This window comes from Danio rerio, chromosome 12 (genome assembly GCF_049306965.1).
Source record: "Danio rerio strain Tuebingen ecotype United States chromosome 12, GRCz12tu, whole genome shotgun sequence".
NCBI classification, from domain to species: Eukaryota; Metazoa; Chordata; class Actinopteri; order Cypriniformes; family Danionidae; genus Danio; species Danio rerio.
In genome coordinates, this window is record NC_133187.1 from 40,508,820 (window position 1) to 40,528,434 (window position 19,615).

The 19,615-nt window shown below is 34.6% G+C and overlaps 1 protein-coding gene and 2 long non-coding RNA genes across 4 annotated transcripts; 2 read left to right on the plus strand and 1 right to left on the minus strand.

Moving 5' to 3' along the window:
* Positions 1-821: 821 nt before the first annotated feature.
* Positions 822-8,307, plus strand: LOC137496836 (uncharacterized). The gene is made up of 8 exons (XR_011017459.2): positions 822-900; positions 1,183-1,238; positions 1,630-1,689; positions 1,793-1,948; positions 5,541-5,578; positions 6,251-6,365; positions 6,975-7,080; positions 8,052-8,307. It is a non-coding gene; the product is annotated as an uncharacterized lncRNA (long non-coding RNA).
* Positions 3,575-4,970, minus strand: LOC137496834 (uncharacterized). Its single transcript, XR_011017457.2, has 3 exons — positions 4,715-4,970; positions 4,019-4,065; positions 3,575-3,911 (listed from the first exon to the last, which is right to left on the minus strand). It is a non-coding gene; the product is annotated as an uncharacterized lncRNA (long non-coding RNA).
* Positions 8,308-13,174: 4,867 nt separating the features above from the next.
* Positions 13,175-17,983, plus strand: rpl38 (ribosomal protein L38). Of its 2 annotated transcripts, none has more exons than XM_068224538.1 (5): positions 13,175-13,294; positions 13,384-13,409; positions 14,394-14,454; positions 16,058-16,180; positions 17,915-17,983. In XM_068224538.1, exons 2-5 carry the CDS (start codon positions 13,407-13,409, stop codon positions 17,938-17,940), a joined length of 213 nt encoding a protein of 70 aa, XP_068080639.1. In that variant the 5' UTR covers positions 13,175-13,294; positions 13,384-13,406; the 3' UTR covers positions 17,941-17,983. The 2 variants fall into 2 exon arrangements, with proteins under 2 accessions (XP_068080639.1, NP_001002486.1); NM_001002486.2 differs by having other exon boundaries at positions 13,178-13,202.
* The last annotated feature ends 1,632 nt before the right edge of the window (positions 17,984-19,615 follow it).

The window sequence follows — 19,615 nt, forward strand, 5'->3', positions numbered from 1 at the left end:
TATCTCCGCATTTTCAAAACAACATTTTAAAATATGCATCTTTATAAATAAGGCACAGGCTTGAGTTTAAAACAACAACATTCTCGCATGAAAAACTGTTAAAACTTTATTTTATAACACATTCATTATAGAGCCATCCAAGACAGGGGCATGTCTCAATAATGTCTAAGCCGATTAAAGCATGAGGTTTGCCGGATACTTGAGTGATAAAGCGCCGTCAACCCCTGGAGGTCAGAATCTCCCCTATCGGCAAAGCACACTTAAAAGTAGTCATTATATCTATAAACAAACCACAGATTTGAGTTTGGAAGAACTACATTCTCGCATGAAAAACTGTTAAAACTTCATTTCGTGACATATTAAACGCAATATTTACGACATTATCTGGCTTTTCTCATCCGCCATTACTATTTGCTTGTTGGTGTAAAATGAATTCTAGGAGAAAAAAAAAATTAATTCTCAAAACACTTCAAGCGAACCTTATTCTTATTGTTAAAGTCAGATATATGTAATATTTTCGCTGGTAAAGTGAACAAAAAAAAAACAATATTACTATTTAATCAATATCACGTTTGCTCTGGTTCGGTTCAGGACTCAAACGACACCGAATCGGATTGAACTGTTTGCTCGGGAATTATTTTATCACACGTGTTTACTAGCACATTCAGCAACATGTGTATAAATGTGTGTGGCCGAGTAGTATAACGATATAGTAATGATTCATTGTTGTGTCTTACAATAATATACGAAAAGGAATCGGTTTTAGGCGGATTCGACTCTTTACTGTTCTAAGGAGCCGATTTATTGAACCGAACAGAGTCGATTCGACATTCACCAGGCAAACGGCTATCCTAATTTGAAATCCACCTGTCGCCTTTTCCTCCAGTGAATTCATCCTCGGTAAGTGTTTAAAAGTCAAATTCTGTCCGTTAAAGTTTTGTTTTGTGTATATTTCTGTGTAGTGTGTGTGTAATTTAAAATAATTAACCAAGTTACTTTAGTTGTAAGTTAGGTTCTTATGTCACGTTATTCGACGCCAGACCGTGTTTGTAGTGTTTGCGAGGTAACTATTAGATAACGTACAGTGAGTTTATCTTGAGTGAGTTTTTGACCATAGTAACGTTACCTGAAAAAAAACATAACTTTTACTCAGTGTAACGTTAACTGCATTTTCTATTTCAGCACAACACTGAGATGAAGGCAAAGTCACCATAAAAAGTTAAACGTTTAACGTTAAGGTAAGCTCTGGTCTTCATGTGGTCATTATGACTAAGTTATCATTATGGTTAGATTTGTTAACTGTAAGTTATTTAAACTAAACTCACAATGAAACAAGTCTAAACTGTTTTATTAAATTGAGCTGATAATAAAATTCAGTTCATGTCTTTTAAGTTAATGTTAATATTAACATAATTCATATTAATTGTCTATTTCTCACTGGTTAATGAGCTTATTGTATAGTGTATCATTAATTGTACATTTTATTTTTGGTGTTCAGGTGTAGGGAATGATTTGTATACAAGTTTATTTTAACCCCATACAGATTGGTATGGTTGTACCATAGATTTAGATTATTAAATGTTAAGTCTTATTTTACTCTTATCTTTACTCTATATTTCTTTTTTGCAGCTACAGCAATTGATGTTGAAAAGCTGATGCTACCAATCACTCCTCACTTGATTGTTCAAGGTAATGTTCATGTCTTGCTCATTTTGATTAGATTTTGAAACGTCAAGTTGTTCACAGATTTGTTGTGAGGAGTTTCATGTACAAACTCTTTTTCTTCTTCCAGTAGCGACACAGTGGCACAGTAGGTAGTGCTGTCGCCTCACAGCAAGAAGGTTGCTGGTTCGAGCCTCGGCTGGGTCAGTTAGCGTTTCTGTGTGGAGTTTGCATGTTCTCCCTGCGTTCGCGTGGGTTTCCTCCAGGTGCTCCGGTTTCCCCCACAGTCCAAAGACATGTATGGAAGTTTTTTCCTAACAAAATTAAAATGAAAATTCAAATGTTTAAAAGATCAAATGATAAATCAAATGCTCAAACTATAAATCAAATGCTCCAACCGACATTGCAAATGATAAATCAAATCCTCAAACTGACTCTGCAAATGATAAATCAAATGCTCAAACGGACTTTGCAAATGGTGAATCAAATCCTCAAACCGACTCCTCAAATGATAAATCAAATCCTCAAACTGACATCGCAAATGATAAATCAAATCCTCAAACTGACATCGCAAATGATAAATCAAATCCTCAAACTGACATCGCAAATGATAAATCAAATCCTCAAACTGACATCGCAAATGGTGAATCAAATGCTCAAACTATAAATCAAATCCTTAAACAGACATCGCAAATGGTGAATCAAATGCTCAAACAACTCTGCAAATGGTGAATCAAATGCTCAAACAGACATCGCAAATGGTGAATCAAATGCTCAAACAGACATCGCAAATGATGAATCAAATGCTCAAACAGACATCGCAAATGATAAATCAAATGCAAATGAGGTGTCAATCAACCAGCATAGGCGGAGCTTTAAGGCGGAAGAGTTTGTTGTTGACAACAACCGGTAGCGCTACGACTTTTTCAAGGCGTTCAGATTTGCGTGCACTATTCCACGTCGTATCCATATAAACTCGTGAAAGAGAAAGCGAGAAATCTCCTAATGCTTCTGTCCACATTCTGAAGTGTTCATCAGATGGGTACATCTATCACAGGAGGCCACGAAAAACCATACGATAACCAAGATGATAAAAAAAGTTACATAACTGACGTTACAAGCGCAACTTTAAATAAATGGTAGGTTTATTAAATCTTAATTTAAAATAATATTTTATTACATAAGATATCCTTGTCAAATGTAACCTAATTTGTTGTTACCTTTATTGTGTAACTTTTTTATTCACATGTAGAACATGCTTAAAGTTAGTTTTCCAGTCTTGTTTGATTATATAATCATATATTCTTATATCAAAAGAAAATCTATTACATTTGTTCTCTTTTTGCTGTTTATGTTAATTGTTAAGATACAGCAATGTTTCCCTAAGCCTGTATGAAATTTTTATTTCTGCATAATAATGATTAATAATAATTGTTATTGATAACAATCCCATAATAATACAAATAAAATAGCAGGGACAGAAGCAATAACACCTAATAGCATCAGTAACTTGATAACCCTACCTGATAGCCTTTCTAATGTTGGCACATTGGTACATCTGCACAAAGATGTCGGACAGCTGCTTGAAGATCTTCCTTTGGAGAAATTTTACACTCAAAAAATGTGAGTATTTACTCTAGACTGCAAAGCCCACCCCAACACTTACAAAAATAATAAATGCTGCTCACAAACACACACACACACACACACACACACCACAGCTATGCATGAATAGTCACTAGACAAATGTAGCCAAGGTGAGTACATCTTAATTTCCAGTCAAAAAATGAAATAATGTAGTTATACATTATTGAAATTATTAATGTATTCATCAACAATTAAAGAAAATATGAATGTATGATTAAAAGAATTAATAATAGTAACCATGATAAATAAATACAAGTCAACAAGATACGAAACTAAGCTTTATTCAAACTTATTCAAACAATCATGTATTTCAGACAAAACCCCATGTTCTGCTGCATGCTGGACTTCTGGACTTCACTTGTTTTTGCCATCACATCCCTCAGTGCTGCAGTCAGACTGGAACAGAGTTGTGAGGTGAGGCTGTCCATGCCTGAGAAACCGATTCATACTGAAGATGAAGAGACCACACCAGCATCTGGCTCAGATGAGGACACGCAGGCAGGTGGAGGGATGCAGGGTCTTGTCCATGGCACTACAGCATCTTCAACATTTACTTCATCAGCACACTGCTGTTCTTCATCATCATCACTGCACACACCAGTCTGAGGACATTTCAGATTTTGCAAAGCTCTTAATAAAGAAGTCATTTAACAGCACACTTTTTGAGTTTCATTTGAGTTCTGAATTGGAAGTAATAACATGATCTTACTTCATGTTTTGAATTCAGGTTTTCTCTGTTTTCTTGCCTTGCAAGTCCTGCTCCAGCCCAGAAATGGCATATAAATCAACATTAAATAAATTGTTGTAATAGCAGTTTGAAACAACAATATTAAACAAATATGATGGTAGCATTTGTTCAGTCACTCTGCATCAGCTAACACACAAACATGTGTGCTTCCTTCTCTATAACAACCAGACAAGTCATGTTACCTCTGTGATTTGTGTGCTCATTATACTTTCAATTATTTAATTATTCAATTTTTAATTATAATTATTCAATTTTCAATTTTTAATTATACTTTCATAAATGTATCACCAACTGAACAGAAGAAAACATTGTTGTATTAATATTACATGTATCTAACCTAAGCTGTATTGACAAAAGTGCATTCTACATCAACACAAACAAATCACTCAGACGTCTGTTTAATGTTATAATTTGCTAATCTGCAATACCTCCTATATTTTTCTGTCAGACATTGAATAATCGTCTTTATGTAAATTAACGTTTGAAACGTCATGTGCTTACAGAAGTTCCTACATAATAATTTACAGCAAGATAAAATAAATATACTGTAAAGCATCTTTACACTTTCAGTAATTCTACAGTTCACTGTACAGTAGCTCAACTATTGCTATTTTACTGTAACTTAACTCAAGGAACCGTCTTTCTGGATTTAATTACTTGCATGTAAGAAGTCTAAATCCATCCAGTTTTCCACAATGTGACGTAGCATCATCATCTTTCCGTATGGTTTTTCGTGGCCTCCTGTGATAGATGTACCCATCTGATGAACACTTCAGAATGTGGACAGAAGCATTAGGAGATTTCTCGCTTTCTCTTTCACGAGTTTATATGGATACGACGTGGAATAGTGCACGCAAATCTGAACGCCTTGAAAAAGTCGTAGCGCTACCGGTTGTTGTCAACAACAAACTCTTCCGCCTTAAAGCTCCGCCTATGCTGGTTGATTGACACCTCATTTGCATTTGATTTATCATTTGCGATGTCTGTTTGAGCATTTGATTCATCATTTGCGATGTCTGTTTGAGCATTTGATTCACCATTTGCGGAGTCGTTTGAGCATTTGATTCACCATTTGCAGAGTTGTTTGAGCATTTGATTCACCATTTGCGATGTCTGTTTAAGGATTTGATTTATAGTTTGAGCATTTGATTCACCATTTGCGATGTCAGTTTGAGGATTTGATTTATCATTTGCGATGTCAGTTTGAGGATTTGATTTATCATTTGCGATGTCAGTTTGAGGATTTGATTTATCATTTGCGATGTCAGTTTGAGGATTTGATTTATCATTTGAGGAGTCGGTTTGAGGATTTGATTCACCATTTGCAAAGTCCGTTTGAGCATTTGATTTATCATTTGCAGAGTCAGTTTGAGGATTTGATTTATCATTTGCAATGTCGGTTGGAGCATTTGATTTATAGTTTGAGCATTTGATTTATCATTTGATCTTTTAAGCATTTGAATTTTCATTTTAATTTTGATAGGAAAAAACTTCCATAGACATGCGTTGCAGGTGAATTGGGTAAGTTAAACTGTCGGTAGTGTATGAGTGTGTGTGGATGTTTCCCAGAGATAGGTTGGGGCTTGAAGGTTATCTGCTGCATAAAACAAATGCTTTATAAGTTGGCGGTTCATTCCGCTGTGGTGACCCCAGATTAATAAAGGGACTAAGCCGAAAAGAAAATGAATGAATTAATAAAACAACCATGGCTAGGCTATTTGGCTATCAAATGCTGAGTAAATATTAGACACAGATTTTTTACTGTAACTAGTCTTTGTGTTTATTAGCAATTTTACTGGCCGTGTTTGTTTTTTTCAAACAGCCTGGAAACTGTAAGCTTGGTTCAATATTGTTTTTTTATGTCATAAGTTGAAGGGACAGTTCACCCAAAAATGAAAATAAGAGCATCTTTGGCATCCTCCACTTGTTTCAAAATAGTTCGATTTTTTTTTTTTTGTTCCATTAAACATCAAACTTGTATATTTTTTTTTAAAGAAATTTGGTTAAAATATGGATGTCAATAGTTACAGGTTTCTAACATTCTTCAAAATATCTGCTTTAGTGTTCAACAGAAATTCTAACTGGTTAAAAACACATAGAGTAATGGTGGCAGAATAGTAAACTATCCTTTTAAATATTTTATTCTGAGACTTATTTATATGTGTCTTGTCTTTTGCCATATTGTCTTTTTAGCTCAGATTTTGATGGACCTGGAATGCGACTAAAGTTACTCTTAAGTCAAGAACCAAATAAAGCACAGATGTGGAGCGATCTGCAGCTAAACTACCTGGAGGAAAGGAACCTTTAGGTAAAAACACCTGCTTTATTTAGATCTGAAGTATTTTATTTGGCATAGAGTATTATTTTTTATTCTTATTCTAATTTTATTTTATGTATATACTGAATAGAAGCCATTTAAATTTCACAACAAATGATTGAATATAAAATATCATCTAGATGTTTTATTTTTCATTGTCTTAAACAGGGGTGCTCAACCCTGTTGCTGGAGATCGACCTTTCTGCAGAGTTTAGCTCCAACCCTGATCAAACATCAACTAACCAACTAAATAGTATCTGAAGGAGCACTTGGTAAATAAAGACAGGTGTTCTTGATCAAGGTTGCAGGTGAGCTCTGCGGAAAAGTAGATCTCCAGGAACAGGGTTGAGCACCCCTGATCTAAATGCTCAAAAATGCTGTTTCAGAGGCGAGGTTGGATGTAGTTCAGAAATAGATTCATTAGGATCAATGCTTAAAGTAAACGTTTACTTCTCTCTGTAGACCAAACATGCTTAGTATCCCTCACATTTTAATAAATTATTTATTTTGGTTACTTTTACATCTATATATGGTTAAGCAAGTATTTAATAAATAAAATTATAGTTTTTTTAGATTATTTAGATTTTGTTTTTTTTACAGTATAGGTGAACATACTACCTTGATGTCCAACAAAGGCTGCACTAGAGCTCATTTGATGGCACATATTCTGTCCTGTCTACATCTCTGACGAAGTGCTTCGACATCAGTGAGTAATAAATCTTCATATTATCATGCATACAGGATTTCTGTAAGCCTATCTTTAATGTTAGTTTGTAATCAGCAGTGACTGTTTTAAAAAATTTGGGATTTAAATTGATGCTGTGCACAGTAACGTCATGATGATTTAATTTGAGGAAATGTCACTGGAGAGGTGTTCGCAAAAAAAAAAAATAATAAATTGAACAAAATGACTCTATTAAAGATTTATTTGTCTCACTGACATGCCATCACTGCATATTGAAATACAGTAATACGAATTGACCGCAAAATATTACCACAAACATTTCATGAAGTAGATTGCTTGACTACTGTACAGTTCTTTGCTCAACTTTAACACATTTTGTCGTGTCGCTGTGCCTCTCGGCAGATTTTGCCAAAAATGAATGCTTAGTGATTATTTTGTTTTATACGAACCAAAGGTCAGCAACTCATCATTAGCATTATTTTTTAAAAATCACCTACGGCTTTCATGTCCTCTAACGCAATCTTGTCCGTAAGTTAGAAGTGAATTTTCACATGTTAAAAGCTTAAAAGTACTTGATTAACATTAGTCACGTTAAATTAGATTATTTTATTTATTTATTTTAAATATGTAGCCTCTTAAGGTCAGAATGAACTGTGTTCACCCCTCTTAAATCGGTGGAAGCACTAGTAGTGTGATCATGGAATTAGATATTCAAGCTATACAGAGTCAGACATTATGTGAAGACTAGTTTATAGTTAAGACTAGTTAATGACTAGTTTTGACTTGACGGATCTTTTCCCCATTAACGTTAGTGTAATTGTAAATTGACAACAAACAATTTTGCCAACAAAAATGATTTAAAAAAAACAGTGTTTTATATATAAATATATATATAAAACAATAGTGCGGTGTTTGGTTTCTGAATGAATGAAATAATTTGAGGCATGATTAGCTTTTACTCCAGTGATTGATTTTGCTTGTCATTTTTGCAGGATCATCAGAAGTGCTGCTGCCCTTTTTCACTGTCCCTTTTCCACAACATCATTTGGCCTTCATCATTTCCTGTCTTGTAGCAGTATTTTCACCTGTTTTTTAAATTTTAATGCTTTTTGATACATTAATTGTTGACTGGTTTTAATTATCAATTGTTCATTAGTGTTCTGTTGCTTTGTTATATTGAATAATTGCTACTGTTTCAGTAGGGTTTACACAATAAACTTTTATTGTGAAGTTAAAGTTTCAGTTTCTTAATTTTTCTTGTATTTCTTAAACAGTTCAAATAATATTTGTGCAATTTTTGAAATTTTTTTGCTCATTGCTCATTATAAAGTAGCACTATTAAATACAATAAAATAACATTTAATAACTGTAAAATACTATACAGTAATAATGAAAGTAACGTTAAAATACCGTAGTTCTGCATGGTAAAAATGTACAGTAAAATACTGTTTTCAGTTTTGCAGTATGTGTATCACTACTGTAATTGGTGTTACAGTAAAAAAAGAAAACAGTAAAATGATGTATTACATTTTACAGTAAATCTAATACTAATGTAATTAGTATTACAGTAATGTTACTGTTTTATGAAATACAGCAGCTACCGGATAATTGTTGCCAGTAACTTACTGTTAATTTAACAAGAAATCGTTTACAGTGTACATTTATTTTTAGCGGTTTAGAAGTAATGTTTGGATTCTAACAGTAGGCCTAATCTGTGATGGACTATTTTAACTGCAAATTTCAAAGACATTTTTTAATAAAGAGGAAAATTTCGCTAAACATTGATAAGTTTACATCTCAGCACTGATAGTTGATAATAAAACATCTTTTAAAGAACATCCTTGTTCAAGCAAGCATCTAATGCACACAATGAGCCAGAATTCAATTTACTTTTGAGCTAAATGTTAATACAAACACCTATTTCAAAAGCAAAACTGACACTTTTATTCAAATGTCTGCACTAAATAGTTCTCAGTATCTCTTTTGGTCACAATCATGCATATAAACCATTATAGGGGAGGCCATATATACATTATTATTCATTCATTTTCTTGTCGGCTTAGTTGCTTTATCAATCCGGGGTCGCCACAGCGGAATGAACCACCAACTTATCCGGCAAGTTTTTACTCAACGGATGCCCTTCCAACCGCAATTCATCTCTGGGAAAATTCTAATTATTATTATTATTATTATTATTATTATTATTATTATTATTATTGAAAGATTTTATATGGTTTAAATGTATTTTAGGGGTATCAAGCATTTATTGCTGGTCAAATAAAAAATATATAAATTATTATTATTATTATTATTTATTAATATTATTAATATTTTTATTATTTAAATATTTTATATGCTTTTACTGTATTTTAGGGGAATCAAGCATTAATTGCTGGTCAAACCCTCCTGTAATTTGCACTCTGGTGGAAAATAATAGCTTTTATCAATCAGGGATATATCAGTCAGAAGCAGTTTACAGAAACCAAAATGTACAGTTTTAAAAGGAATCAGAGGCCTAAAGTCAATATTAGGCTACTGAAATAGACACAGTAAATGGTCAGATAGTGCCCTCTTTCCTTTCCTCACATTTCATGCCTCTTTATCTGTTTTGTGAGCCTAATCTGCCATCTAGTGCCACTGCATTAAAGTGAATGCTTAGAATGGAAACATCTAGGCTTATTATGGACTGATATCTTGATATATGCATTATGCCAGAAAGGTTTCCCTCTATATCAACATTGTCAGACTTTAACTTTTAATGCAGAACCTGCAGTGAAGAATCCCACCTTCCTTAACATCTGACTGCAGTCGGACAGGCCCTAATAAATTCCCTGAATGGAAGCAGCAAAAACACTGAGCCAAATGAGCCTAATCAGCATTCAGCTCAGTGGAGGGCAGCGAGCTGGGGGATCTGCCCTGTGCCTTCGACGTGGGCCGAAACGCGGATGAGCCAATGGGACAGTAATTAGAGTGAGGAGGGCAGCGCTGGTGTCTATACCTTTATTAATTAAGTGCAGAGAAGCTGCAGATGTCACTCAAGAATCTGGCAAATGAGGTGAATTAGGCCGGAGAGCCAGATGTGTGAATTATTGATGTGAATGTGAGCGCATGACAGATGCGCAGAAGACGTTTGAACTGAAAGGAAGAAACACCTTTTCCCAGATTAAGATGTAAAATATACTCTTATGCTTGCCTTTATATGCACACAGTATGTATTTACATTCTCATTTGCTGGTGCCATTGGTGAATATGAACAAGGCTGTGAAAATAAATTTGCATTGCTTATTTTTTTTATATAAGTGTGGTGGTAGGGGGGAATCACATTATAAAATAAAAGTTTTACTGCAATGTTTCACCCCTACAAAATATCTGTATATCTGTATAAGGAGCTAATAAATTTGACTTTAAAATGGTTTTGAAAAACTTTTCAACTACTTTTATTCTAGCCGAAATAAAACAAATAAGACTTTCTCCAGAAGAAAAAGAAATTATCAGACATACTGTGAAAATTGGGTGAAGCAGTGGAGCAGTAGGTAGTGCTGTCGCCTCACAGCAAGAAGGTCGCTGGTTCGAGCCTCGGCTCATGTTCTCCCTGCGTTCGCGTGGGTTTCCAAAGACATGCGGTACAGGTGAATTGGGTTGGCTAAATTGTCCGTAGTGTATGAGTGTGTGTGTGTGAATGTGTGTGGATGTTTCCCAGAGATGGGTTGTGGCTGGAAGGGCATCCGTTGCGTAAAAACTTGCTGGATAAGTTGGCGGTTCATTCCGCTGTGGCGACCCTGGATTAATAAAGGGACTAAGCCGACAAGAAAATGAAATGAAATGAATACTGTGAAAATTTCCTTGCTCTGTTAAACATCCTTTGGGTAATATTTAAAAAAGAAAAAAATTCAAAGGGGGTTTATTAATTCTGATTGCAACTGTATATACTATGTACCTATGGGTTAAGGTTAGGACAACAAAAAGGCCAAATTCTATCATTCATTAGTCACACAATACCTAAAAGAAAAGGTAAATATTCTGATGTGCAGCAGAAGATGCTTGACCTTTTCCATTTTGATTTGCTTTTGTCTTGTTTTTTAATATTTTTTTGTGAGGGAAAAAATGGATAGTTGACTTTACGTAAATGAGAGAAACCATTGAAATTGTAGTTTTTATTAATTAGCTTAAATTTCCTTTTCATTAGACTTTTGCGTTTTTATCAGTTTTATCTTATGCTTTATATCATCTTAAACCATTTCAGTTTTTAAGAAGGCCTAAATTTTCTTTTCATCAAGTCAAGTTGAGCTTCGTTGTCATTCCTCTACATGTGTGGACATACAGAGGAATGAAATGTTGTGACTCGCAGGACAGTGGTGCTACAAAAATTAATTATAAATACAAACACAACACTGGACATATTAAAAAAAATAATTTTAAAAAACTATTCATGACTAACATAAACTATAAGATACTTAACTATACACATAAGACAGACTATTCACATAGCCTACTTACACGTGATACTAAACTATGTTGTGCAGGATATTGTGCAAGAGAGGTACTGAAGGTGAATATTGTCCAAAAGAGTTATGTAAGGTTGAAGCAAGTAGTGCAACATGAGCGTGTTACTTTAATATTAAACATAATTTTCCTTATTGAAGGATGGATGAGATTTCAGAGGGGGGTAAATTGACTGAAGTTGAGAACTCTATAACAGCCTATGGGAAGAAGCTATAGTCTAGCCGAGCAGACTCTAATACTTCGAAACCTTCTTCCTGATGGCAGCAGCCACTATGGAAGAGGTGGGGAGAGTCTTTCACAATACCGCTATTTTTGCTGAAGCACCGTGAGAGAAACTTTTTATTAATTTTATCTTTTAAATTAAGTAAAAATTGTTAATATTTTAAATAAATAAGCCATTTTTTTTTCTTTGTTACAAGCATATTAATAATACCATATCTTCACACTTTTCACTTTAAATGACCCAAAAGATTAACATTAAATGGTATTAAAACATACATACAGATGTGCCAAATATACGTAAAACGCCTGATTTTATAGTTTACAAAGTTAAAATGCAAAGAAATAAACAGTAATTTAATGCCCTGCTACATTTGTTATTTGTAATTTCATACACACAACCACCATTTATATCATTATAAAGATAAATGGACAATATCACACGAGTAGCAGTGCGATATGGCTGTATCTACCTCAGAGGATCCAACGCCATCTCATGGCAATTCGTAATGTTTTGATTTAGTGGCTAATTCGTATGAATTTGTACGATCGTATTCATACAATTTAGTAAGATTTACTTATCCCCAATGAAGATTGTTGCCACACCTCCTTTTTATAATCATACATTTTTTGTACGCTGTACCTGTACACTTGTTCAAATAATTAGCCAGTAAACTGACAAAATGTAAGATAGTTATGCTTCCTTGTTAAATCAGGCAAGAGGATCAGCACATAAGTACAGAAAAAAATGTGTACCTGCACAAGACATTGTTATATCTGAAATGTGTGAGTGTGTGTGTGAGTGAGTTGGAGTGGTGTGTTTTCTGTCTGATGGATGAATGTAGTTTGAATACCCATTCATTTCCTATGGTGGTCACCATAGGTGTAACAAGGTTGATTAAAACACTCATAATTCATTGAAAGAGGTTAACATCACTCATATATTTTCAAGTTCATAGATATCAGAAGGCCTTAAGGCTATCAGATGTAAAACACAATATTTATGAGTGTTTTCAGTTGTAAATTGGTCAGATTTGACTGTAATAGGAAGGTTAATGCAAAATAAGGTTGAGGTACTTGGGAGAATGCTGAAACCTATAGCCACAGACGAACAAAAAAGTAGGCTAGATGTCAATGGCTACCAGTTTTCAGCATTCTTAAAAATGATGATTTTATTTTGTGCTAAACACTAGAAAGAGACGAAAAGTGGAGGATGAGAATGACCAAAAATCCTTTTTGGGCTAAACTCTTCTTTTAAGCATGAATTTAAACACACGATCAAATATCCCTGCTTAACCAGCAGATGTCACTGTGAGATTTGTCCTTCAGGAAAGAAAGTCCCTCTTGAGTATCCGTAGCCGGTTTATATCACGCATCCACGCGGAAGTCCCGCCCCTTTTCCCCCCTCGCTCGCGGGACGTGTAAGTGTTAGCACTTTAGCTCTATCAGTATAATCTGTTTAAATCTGTATCCATCCATCAATAAACCTCTTTTAAACACGCATCATATCGAAGTATATGTATAAAAGTGTGCCTAAACGGAATATTTCGCTGGTGATTTGTCGCAAAGTGTTAATATAAAGTCTGTTTTGTTGCATTGCAGGGTCGAGTCGAAACTGAAACACAATGGTGAGAAATGATTATTATATTCAGCATTATAATGCTAGAAAAAAAGAAACAGTGATGTTTGTATGCGTTTTATTCAATCATGGTAAAATGCTGTTGTAAAGTACTAAAAAATATGGCACTTAGCATCGCACGACGGCAGAAAGTGGCTAATGTAAATGGTGGTGATGGGAAGGTTGGTCACGCTCACGCACGTTAACTTTAACGCTGTTAGAATATTTGAATCAGCAAGTCGTACTGGATGTTTTAAAAGGCTTGTTTTGTTAAAGTCTGATTGTTGTAAACTAGTCATTGTGAGGTTTAACGTTACGCGTTTCTTATTGAAGGATATCTGATTAAGGTTGTTTGAATTCTAATGGGGAACTTTGGCTTTATATGCATTTTTTATAGTTTGTTTTAGATTGGAGTCACTTTTAGTTTGATATTTTATGCCTTTTTATAACGTCAGTAAAGTGTTTTTTTTTTGCCAATTCTAAATGAGGTAATGATGCTAGTAGCTAATGGCTATCGAAGTACAATATTATTCACAGTCAATGAAATAGTGCTAATGTTGTTTTGAAGTCATTCTTACATGCAGTTTCAGATTGAATATCAATATCTTACTCATTTTTTGTTTGCTGCATGTTCAAACTACATATTTAAAATGAGCAAAACAGCACTATTCTTAAGTTGTTGTTTTTTTACAACTTAATTATTTATTGCTCATTTATCTTAAATTTGTAAAAACAATCAAGTTCAATTGATTTGTGTTTGGACAACATGAAGGTATAATGTGAAACTCAGAATTGTTTTACAGTGACAGTAGTGTGGTAAACAATGTAGTGACTGCCTAAAGTTGTCATTGTGTGCATAAAACTATGTTGTATAAAGTAAGCTATTATAAATTATGCTTTACTATGTTATTGAATGCCAAAGTCTGAATATGTGGATTTAAAACTAACTTTACCTCAATTGAATCTCTCCCAAATGTGTTTTTTGTCTTAATAGCCACGTAAAATCGAAGAAATCAAAGATTTCCTGCTTACAGCAAGGAGGAAGGATGCCAAGTGTAAGTTGTGGTTTTAACATGCTAGTTTATTTTCTTTTTTTAGTGTGGTGGAGTTTTTTGTTCAATGGTTTTGCATGGGTTGTTTTGATGGCTGTTTATTAAGTAACCTGTGTGGGGAAAAAGCTTATCTTAACCCTGAAGTGCTGCACTTTTTCTATGTCTGTTTTAATGACCATATCTCTACCGATGTTGAAATTAGCTGACAAATTGCCATGAGTTCTGAAATATCCTGCAAGAATAATTTTTTATGTGACTATAAAGTCAAGCTAATGCAGTGATCGGTTGGTGTTTTTAAGAAGTTTGCAAGTTGTCCAAACACTTTGGGTTTGACCTGTGCCCACTGTGCATTTACACACTTGCTAGAGCAATGATGGACCTAGTGCTGAGTTTCGCATCTCTCAGAATCTTCAGTTCCACCGGTTCACTAACACCATTTACTGATCCCTTTTTTTTCCTTTGGTATAACTGTTCTAAGATTTTTAAATATTATTTTTAGTAATGACAGCATGGCTGAACGTTCTCTTAGTAACTTGAAAACCAGATCACTAAACCACTGAATACTATGCGATTGTAGTTTATTGATTAGAAACTTCTAAGCATATTCTACATCTGCATTTGCTATGGGAAAATGCTTAATAGAAATAATTAGAAATCAGACTCGTTTCAGATAGAGGTAAAGTTGGTATTTGAATATTCAGATATTCTCCTTAATATAATTTCTGAAAAGTATTCTTTGCGAATTCTAAATAGTGAATAGTGAATGTTGTTTAGAAGTCAAAGTTGTATGCTGATTCCGATCGAATATTCAAAGTGTAGCAGCCCCATGGTATCAAAGGAGGCAGAAAGTTTTCACTGATGCTTGCACGGTGATTTATTTGAACAGTATGAAACACTGCAATGCTTCACTTGTCACCGTGTTGACAAGAACACCGTAAAACTATACAACCCAAAAAAAAACACTGAACAATCACAAGAACGTAAAGCATAATATACACAGACATTCACGATACAAACACAATGCACAATTCAATAAACAACATCAAAGTACCAGTAAACAATTAAACAAACAAACATACCTTGTTCCGGTTTGCCATAAAGGGGGAGCTAAATTGTTCTCATTCATTTAGCTGCTGGAGTCTGCTGTTCATATTTATATTTCGGCGTGAGGCAACAAACAACCTGTTACACACCGGCCAATGCTGATTATGAGGTGCTGGATGGGAAGCTGCTAAGCCCAAATTACTGGGCACCTTATAGGCCGTTGCCCTCTAGCGGTGACTTAAGGATAGGGAGGATGGTGGTCATTACACAAAGTAACATGGTAAACAGTACAGAGGCTGCTAAATGAACAAATATGCGAATATAAAACCAACCTCTATTCGTTTTGAGTGCAAAAACAACCTTCTAAACAGCTACTAACTTGTGGTTTTGTCGGTTAGTCCTGAAACATTTGCATTGCATAGGCACTGTAGTACTATTGTGATAATGATAATTTTTACAATAGGTTGTGCAGCCCTAGTTAGTTTGACACTTTTTTTTTTTCACCTAAAAGAGCAGATTGGTTTGCAAAGCTCATCTAATGTCATGCCTTGCAATCCAACAGCTGTCAAGATCAAGAAGAACAAGGACAATGTGAAGTTCAAGGTGCGCTGCAGCAGATACCTGTACACATTGGTCATCACAGACAAAGAGAAGGCTGAGAAGCTCAAGCAGTCCCTGCCACCAGGTCGGTCTTCAAAAATGCCACATGAAATGTTGATTAGATCTTGCATCATGTAAACATGCACCCTGATAGTACATTTAATGTTGATTGCCAGATGGAACTAAATACATAAATGAGCCCTCAATTATTTAATTTTTTTTACATTTGTGTCCAGCATTTTGGTTTTTCAGTAATGTGATGGGCATTACTAAAATAATACACCCAACATTTAATATTGTCATTTACTAGCTTAACTTTTTTTTTTTTTTTTTCCCCTCTGTTGATCAAAAGATATTTCGATAATGTTGATAACAAGTAGCCATTGGCTTCCATAGTATTTACTTTTCCTATTATGGGTGTCAGTAGTTATCGGTTTTTAACATTATTCAAATTATCTTTTTTTTTCTGTTCCACTAATGTTTAAAGTATTCATTATAGGGGGATTTTGCCCTTTTAGGTTCTGGTTTTGTTTTCCAGCTGTAACATGTTTTGTAGTATGAATTTATAAGATTTTAAAGTGCATAGTAGTTGAACCCAGAGTTTCATTCAAATTATGGATCTCAATCTTAGTTCCTGGAGGGCCGCATCTCTGCACAGTTTTGCTTCAATCCTAATTAAACAGCTGATGCAACTAATCAAAGTGGTTATTTGGATCAGCTGTGTTTGATTATGGTTAAAGCAAAACTGTACAAAGCTGCGGCCCTCCAGGAATTGAGATTGCGACCCATGATCTAGATCAGGTGTAGGCAAACTTGATCCTGCAGGGCCAGTGTCCTGCATAGTTTAGCTCCAACCCTATTCAAACAGACCCCCCCAATAGAGTTCAAGTGATCTTGAAGGCACTGATTAGTTTGTTCAGGTGTGTTTGACTAGTGTTGGAACAAAACTCTGCAGGGACACCGGCCCTCGAGGATCAAGTTTGCCCTTCCCTGATCTAGATAGATTTATGGATTCTCTTGGTCACCAAAAGCTAACAATATTACATTTCAGCATTAAAACAATTTTTCATATACAATTTTCATCGAGTCATACCAGTATGAAATATGCCATTTATAATTTTTTTGCAAATCTTTAATCTTTTAAATAAGTACATTTTCTGTTGAATGTGAAAGATATTTTGAAGAATAGGCAACGCAAGTTTATTTATATAGCACATTTCATATGCAGTGGCAATTCAAAGTGCTTTACATAAACAGAAATGCAGATTACAGTTTTTGGTTAATCATTTCCTTGCTGCATTTTTTTCTATTTAACTTTTATCAAAACTATGAAAATCAATGGGGACTAGCTGCTTCTTGGTAACTCACCTTTTTTTTTAAATCATGCCTAAGAGAATTTCATACACCTATATGGAACAGCTTTTGGGGATAAATGGCAACTTCAAATTTGTGTTTACACAAACAAGTTAAATAGTTAAGAAATTTCATTGACATTAGGCTTGAGTGGTTTTATTTTTTCCTTTCTTTTGTATTCAGTAATTATAATTCATAATTGTGTCTGGCTGCCTTTAAATTTATGCTAATGCAGTAATTTGTTGGTGTTTTTAAGAAGTTTGCAAGTTGTCCAAACACTTTGGGTTTGTCCTGTGCCCACTGTGCATTTACACACTTGCTAGAGCAATGATGGACCTAGTGCTGAGTTTCGCATCTCTCAGAATCTTCAGTTCCACCGGTTCACTAACACTTACAGCTGTGCCTGGACTAAACTGACATTCTTTGGAGATCAGTCAAAATAACACCTTTCTTTTTCTGCTTTCAGGTTTGGCTGTGAAGGAGCTGAAGTAGATGTCTCTTGTACAAATGTTGGAATAAAATTGGATAAAATTAAGCCTTGTTGTTTGTGTTTCTATATCTAAGCTTGGTGTCTAATTTATTTTAAGACATTTGTATTATGAAATATTGATGCATTCATTGAATTAATTGGGGTGTTTACTTTTTGTTGAGATTTAAATCTGAAGAATCATGCAGTCCTGAATATTGGAGCATTGCCTGCTAAAATGGATGATTTTTCATCACAAAGAATTACATTTAATAACATGTTGATGTAGATTTATTCATTATTATTTTTAACAGGGAATTGGTGTTACGGATTTTCATGAAGGCCAATCTTGATCTAGATTTATCTACTTGGTCTCAAGCAGTAAGGCATATGAACCAAATATTGAATGACTTCTATATTTGGTACACAAACTCTTAAATGACTTTATAAACAATTTACAATTAAATGGACCTGTTTAGAAAGGTAGTGTTATTGATAGATTGCATTTTTTTTATAGTGCAAGTGTATTTATAAAGCTCCCATACTGTAAAACTCACTAATTTTGCTGTCTTTAATATATGTTCATTTTACAAATATAGCATCTTATGTTGGTTGAAATGCGACTATATGCGGAGAGTTATTTTACTTAATGGGTGCCTTCTAATAAATGGTTGATTTAAACCAGTGGTGTCCAAACTTGGTCCTAGAGGGACAGTGTCCTGGAGAGTTTAGCTTTAACCCATATCAAACACACCTGAACCAGCTAATCAAGCTTATTAGATATACTAGAAACTTCCTGGCAAGTGTGTTGGAGCTAAACTTTGCAAGACACCAGTCCTCCAGGATAGTGTTTGGACAACACCTGATTTAAACCAGGGGTCACCAATCTCGGTCCAGGAGGGCCGGTGTTCCTGCCGGGTTTAGCTCTAACTTGCCTCAACACACCTGCCTGGGTGTTTCAAGTATACATAGTAAGACCTTGATTAGCTTGTTCAGGTGTGTTTAATTAGGGTTGGAGCTAAAATCTGCAGGACACTGGCCCTCCAGGAACAAGTTTGGTGACCCCTGCTTTAAACAATGCAACTAAATGGCTTTATCTTAAACCAGGGTTGTCCAAATTCGGTCCTGGAGGGCCCGTTTCCTGGAGAGTTTATCTCCAACTTCAACACACCTGCCGGAAGGTTTCTAGTATATCAAGTAAGAGATCGATTAGCTGGTTCAGGTGATTGGGGTTAGAGCTAAATACTCCAGGACACCGGCTCTCCATGACCGAGTTTGGACACCCCTGCCACAAACTCATATTTAAAACGCATATTCCTGTGTTTGGTGTTTATTCAAATTTAAACACGTATACAATTTGTGTGTAACTATTAAAAGATTAACATTTACAAGGCTTCCTAGAAAACCTAAAACCAGTAGATGCCTGTGTTGAGTAATGCAAACTCTAAAATCTTAAACGGTAAATTAAATGATAAGTAAAAAGAGAAAGAAATTGTTTTAAACAACAGTAGTGTTAAAGGCTTTAGTTTTCTAATTTATGAAGTATAAATATGAAATTACCCCTTTACACGTGGTTTTAAATTGTATGTATTCCTGCCGTCTGCAACTACAAGAGTTACCCGATAGATGGCAATATTGTGTCATATTTTCATACGTACTACTAAACGTAGCGTATTGTTTTAAAGTTCGATCATGTTATAA

What these genes read in the sequence shown, in the direction of transcription:
- rpl38 (XM_068224538.1), top strand. An exon ending in AAGGAGGAAGGATGCCAAGT is followed by an intron (nt 14,455 to 16,057) that starts GTAAGTTGTGGT and finishes GCAATCCAACAG; the next exon opens with CTGTCAAGATCAAGAAGAAC. An exon ending in CAAGCAGTCCCTGCCACCAG is followed by an intron (nt 16,181 to 17,914) that starts GTCGGTCTTCAA and finishes TTCTGCTTTCAG; the next exon opens with GTTTGGCTGTGAAGGAGCTG.